Here is a 5,741-nt window from a genome sequence, read left to right as displayed (position 1 = left end):
CAGTTTGCAACTTGCTTTATCGGTATGGTTAAATATGGCTAAGATTATCCTTCTACCATAAGATAAACTATTTATGCCGCTTTCAGTTTGCCACTTGAGTGATCAGTACATAATGTTTAATATGGCTAAACATAGATACTTCACCAAGAAAAAGAAAAAAGCAAGCGACCAGCACCAGGAGTTTCAGGCTACATTTATGACGACAGGAAACCCTACCATCACACCTTAATTTCTGCTAGCAGGGTTAGATTACCATACAGCCCCACAGCCGCTTATTTAAGGGACGAAGACAACAATTATTTCAGCTCTGGTACCAACCATAAACCTAAGAACACAGTTCAAGTGTTCAACTGTAGGTGGAGGAATTAAACTGATAATATGCTCAACAATGCTTCCTCTCAGCAAGCAAATTAATGCCAAGGAAGGGTCCCCCCAATTCCATGACATAATGCTAAGTACCCTGAAGATAATAATGCAATCCTACCTAGATTGTATCGAATGCATGGTTCTCATACCTGAATACATGACAATGCAACTTAAGTTAAGTTACCGCACCTAGTGACAAAACAAACCATATACAACTGATAATAGTGTTACCTTTATAACATGTAAAAGAATCTTAGCAATACGTTGTCAGGTGAAAACTGATCAGGCAAATATTCACCTAACCATGCAACAAACCGAAGCATAATCACAAGATATTAAAAGCTAAAGGAGGCAACTATTGAATATAGTTTACAGTAAGCTCATTATATATAGATGATAACCACCAGATGATACCCACCGAAATGATACCAATGTGCAGTACATTTTTACCTAGGCTACTCGACCAAATAAATACGGAATGAGCGAGAGAGGAAGCAAGGCCGCCTTTCAGAACAAAAACGCAAAAATAAATAACAGGGTAATATAAGTGTTCCTTCTAACCCTCCAGAAACAGGTTCAAATGCAAGTATTTCCTAGATCAACAAATTGCCTTGGTTTTCTCCTCAGATCCAACTAAAGTTAAAAAGATAAACCAGAACCGGCATCCACCTCCTTGAAAGCAACTGTAGACCAAACTATAGTCTTTGCACTTTGCACCAGATTCCCTGTCCAGCACACATCATAATTAGGATAAGGAAGATGCATAGTGAGCAAACAATAACAATTTCGAGTACTCTCATGTTTCTATCTATGAAAAATTACTTATTCTGACAGAAAGCATGTAGATCTATATGATAGTCCCCACCATAAAAAGTAGAACGACAGCAACTTAATTGTGGAAAAGCATCCCCATTGATCTTTACAATTTTACTACTTCAACAAAGAACACAAGTGGGCAAAGTACATCGCGATTTTCATATTGCCAATGAATCATACATTTCTCCAATTTTATTCCTCTACCATGGCAAGTCAAGAAAAATAACAAGCCTATTGTGCATGCAGTTGAAAAAGAAAAATCACACAAATGGATTTTAGAACCAACCAATGTGGGCATGCCCGGATCCGATCTGGAGCTCTATGCCTGGTTCTCGCTCTTGCGATCACTGTGGCTATCGCGCTCCTGCAACAGGGAGCCGGCCTCCTCGTCGGCCTGCGCGGACTTCTTCTGCGCCTCCTTGGCCTTGAGCGCCTGCAGCTTGATATGGTTGTAGTAGCCAACCCCTAAGAAGGCGATGCCGTAGCCGAAGAGGTTGATGGGGGTGACCGTGTCCCGGATCACGGACCAGGAGAAGGCAATCAACAGCCAGTCCTTGACCACTCCCGCAACATTCATGGTGAGCGCGGAGGTCTTGCCAACGAGCAGGAACACCGCAAGGTTGAGCGCAAAGGCGCAGAGCGAGTTTGTGCCGAAGATGAAGAAGTCGGGCTGGAAGGTGCCGACGGCGCGCAGCCTGGGCAGCTCGACGAAGATCCAGGGCACGAGCAGGAAGCAGAGGCAGCAGGGCGCGACGTAGTAGAGCGAGGTGATGGGGTTGAGCGAGATGCCCTTGGAGGTGAGCAGGATCTGGATGAGCACGAGGCGGGTGGCCTCGAAGGCGACGGCGGCGAGCTGGAGCGCGACGCCACGGAGGTCGAACCTGGCCTCGCCGTAGGCGGCGATGGCGACGCCGAAGGAGATGGAGAGCATGTTGAGCATGGAGGATGACCTGAAGGTCTCCTTCTTGAAGAGGACGCCGATGGAGTAGACGGCGACGGGCATGAGCGCCTTGAGCATCTGGATGAAGGAGACGGAGAGGTAGATGTATGCCGAGTTGGAGAACCAGAGCGACATGGCGTAGAGCGCGCCGATGGGCACGACGGAGGAGGTGTAGAGCTGCGGCGTCATGGGCGGGGAGGAGGGCGGCTCAACGACCCGCAGGACGCGGACGAGCCCCACGGCGAGCGAGGAGCAGAAGCTCATGTGCACCATGGTGAGCGAGATGGGGAAGGGCCAGTTGTACATCTTGGGGTCGAGGATGTACTTGTTGTAGACGATGACGGCGAAGGAGAGGAAGATCCACACCGCCACGTAGCAGTAGGACAGCAGCACCTTCCGCATCACCGACTCCGACAAGCCGCCGGTGCCGGCCATGGCTCCCCCCTGCGCCGCCGCCGCCGCCGCCGCCGGGCGGATCTGGATCCGGGTGGGTGGTGGCCGGGTGCGTGCGCGCCGCGGTGGGGAGGGGTGGACTTGGACTCGGGCGGGGGGGCAGGAGGGGGAGCGGAGGCGGATCTGAGGATTTGGGGCTGGGGACACGGGCTGGGGGCTGGCGGTGGGGATGGGTTAAGGTTGCGGGGGGGTTTAGGTGAGGCGAGGGCGAGGGGATGGGTGCTTGGACTGGGCGCGCTGGCCACGTGGAGAATACAATAGCTTTCCTTTTCTTTCCTTCTTTCCGCCGGGGAGCTCCCGCTTTGACTCGTCTTTGCTCCGGCTGGATTCCCACCTCTCTTTTTTCTTCTCTTTTCGGGCCGGTAAATCCGGCCGCTGTGACGTTGACGTGATGGTTTAAAAAGTGCCTGCGTTTTGTACTGTCATGGGTAACTCCATGTGTGTGTGGCGCGTTTCTACGCCTCCAACACCTACCGTTGAGTGACACGGTCAATGAGCCGCATGTGTTAGGATAGATCATAGATCGCCTAGATGTATTAGTAGTAAAAAAGAATCAGATAGTTGGTGTCATGGAGTGGCAATGGCATGGTTCTTACATCGATTTTCACTATCTCGTGGCACGAAGCTTCACCTGTTGCCACGCAAAAACTGAAGAAAAAAATTAAGCTGGTTGACCGACTTAAGAGCATACCTGGCCAGACGGGCCGGCCCGGCACGGCACGGCACGGCACGGCCTGTGCTAATCGTGCCTGGCCCGGCACGGCCCGCCGTGGCACGTTTAATAGCCGGGCCGTGCCGTGCCGGCCCACGGGCGCAGCTCCTTAGCCCAGGCACGGCCTGATTAGTAAACGGGCCGGCCCGATGGTACGTTTAGCACGCTGGGCTGCATATTTTCACCCTGTTGGGCTGGTTTTTAGACCTATTGGGCTATATTTTACGTATACATCTATAAAAAAATCTGAAATATATATAAAAAAATTAAACGGGCCGTGCCGTGCCAGCCCGCGTGCCCAGGCTCCTGGCCCAGGCACGGCCCAAGGCGTGCCGCGTGCCAGGCACGGCCCGTTTAGCCCGTGCCGTGCCTGGCCCATGACGGGCCGTGCCGGCGTGCTTGCAGGCTGGCCTGTTTGGCCCGGCCCATTTGGCCAGCTATACTTAAGAGCTTGCCTCACGATTTGCGCCTTGGCAGTAAAGTTTATCTCTAGTGGTTCGGCCAGGCTGTCTTTGTGCCAAAACTGCCCTTATCAATTTCCAGACAAAAATGGAAAGATTTTTAAATTTTAGTATGTAATTTGTTGATGGGGATGCTATTTTTGTTGGTAACTGAATGTTAAAATTAACGCCGGATATTTTGTTACTATTAATTGGTTGCTTGATCCTATGACAGGGTAGCTCGAAAATTAACCTTGTCAATTTCAAACGAAAGGAAAGGATTCTCATGTGCTAAATTTAAGGTGCTACTACACATCGGCCAGCGGATCTTTTTAAAAGATCCGCCGCCTTGTGAATCGTCAGATCTAGCAAAATCGACCGGCTAGACGTCTTCCCTTACTTTGCAACTGAGGTATTGTTGCAGAAACATTTCTAAGAGAGTCTGTGCTGTGAATTTTTTTTTAATTTTTTTTGCAACATAGGTTGTGTTGCGGGGTTTATATTTTTTTGCAAAATAGGTCGTGTTGCGGATTTTTTTCCCTTTCTGTGTTCACTTTTTTGCAACAGAGATATTGTTGCAGAAAAACTTTGCAACTGAGGTGATGTTGCATTTTTTTTCTTTGTCTTCACCTTCATATGGTGTTACGAAATAAATTTTTGCAACATAACCGATGTTGCAAAAATACAAATTGAATGTTGCGAAAAATGCCATTGTCGTTCGCCATGAGCTCCTGTCGGATGGCAACGAGGGGGAGCGGAGCCACCCGTCCCCGCCATCGTACCGCTGTTGGCGTGCGCCCGCAGGGAGGAAAGGAACCGCCCGTCCCTGCCATCGCTGCCACCAACCGCAAGGCCATCCAGTCCCGAGCGCTACCAAACCTTGTCGTCGATCGCGTGGGCCAGCTAGCTCACATGCTCCCCCATGAGCGCTTGCTGTTGAAGTCACTAGTTGTTGCATGCATCTACCTCCATGGGTGCTCTTCATCCTAGGCATGCGTGATGGAGGACGCTGAATGGGTTGGGGAAGGAGAGAAGATGTAAGGTAAAAGAGATTTGGATGAGAGTCCTTGAGGAGAAGATAAGATAGCGGTGTGTGGGATGACTGGGACACACATCGTCCATAGGAGACGACAGATGCACTGAAAAATCAGCCGTTTGAAGGGAATATTTTCCCTAAATTTAACTTTATCTATTGGCAGCGAAAATAAAAGGAACTTAAAACTTCACCAAGTTGTTCATTTGCTATTTATTTTTGGAAATGACTGCACCAAAATAGAGTTGAATGCTTGATTGCTATTAATTACCCTCTCCTATGCATGATCGGTTACCCTAGGAAGGTGTTTGGTTCGCTGATTTCATCCCATAAATTGATAACGCTACGATCCAAAAACGTTATAATTGTTTCATTTCATAGGTGTGTGATCAGTTGTCGCGTAATCAGATACGCTGCTACTCATTGCTGGTTACACCCAAATCAGCCATAACAAAATTGATGTCGTCGTAGCACCTTCCCAATCAATCCCTCCTCCAGTGGAGGAGAATAGCCTCACGCAACAAGATTCTTCAACATGAGCCAAGATCAACTTGGTGTTGGTTTTCAAGAAGAGGGTGGATTTGGCTCCTAAGTAGGCGACAAATCCTGTCGGCGAGGAGGTTGCAAGGCCCACGAGGAGATGATGGCTCTTGGGGTGGAGTAAGGGCATGTACAATGGTTGATAAGATAGTCTTATCTTAAGTTTTGCATGTAATTTAGAGATGACAAAGAAAAATGTCTACAATGGGTCATCTCTTAGCCTTATCTTCAATAACTAGCAATTCCTAAAAATGTGGTGAGACATATTGTGCTAAGAGATCATCTCTTGTCTTATCTTAAATAAGAGAAGACAAGCCTTCTCTTATGAGTTCTCTCTCCTCCACCTCATCGTTTATCCTATGTGGCACTCCTAAGATAGCACCATTGTATATGCCCTAAGCCAACAAGACGGCGACAAAGTGCATAGCTGACGTGAAGGAT

The 5,741-nt window shown here is 48.7% G+C and overlaps 1 protein-coding gene across 1 annotated transcript; it reads right to left on the bottom strand.

Moving 5' to 3' along the window:
• Nucleotides 1-724: 724 nt before the first annotated feature.
• Nucleotides 725-2,734, bottom strand: LOC123137913 (probable sugar phosphate/phosphate translocator At2g25520). Its single transcript, XM_044557807.1, has 2 exons — nucleotides 1,469-2,734; nucleotides 725-1,091 (listed from the first exon to the last, which is right to left on the bottom strand). Exon 1 carries the CDS (start codon nucleotides 2,555-2,557, stop codon nucleotides 1,502-1,504), a length of 1,056 nt encoding a protein of 351 aa, XP_044413742.1. The 5' UTR covers nucleotides 2,558-2,734; the 3' UTR covers nucleotides 725-1,091; nucleotides 1,469-1,501.
• Nucleotides 2,735-5,741: the final 3,007 nt, after the last annotated feature.

Source organism: Triticum aestivum, chromosome 1B (genome assembly GCF_018294505.1).
Source record: "Triticum aestivum cultivar Chinese Spring chromosome 1B, IWGSC CS RefSeq v2.1, whole genome shotgun sequence".
NCBI lineage: Eukaryota > Viridiplantae > Streptophyta > Magnoliopsida > Poales > Poaceae > Triticum > Triticum aestivum.
Note: the sequence above shows the minus strand (reverse complement) of the source record. Positions and strands in the feature narration are given on the sequence as shown.

What these genes read in the sequence shown, in the direction of transcription:
- LOC123137913 (XM_044557807.1), bottom strand. Translation starts at nt 2,557, where the DNA reads ATGGCCGGCACCGGCGGCTTGTCGGAGTCGGTGATGCGGAAGGTGCTG.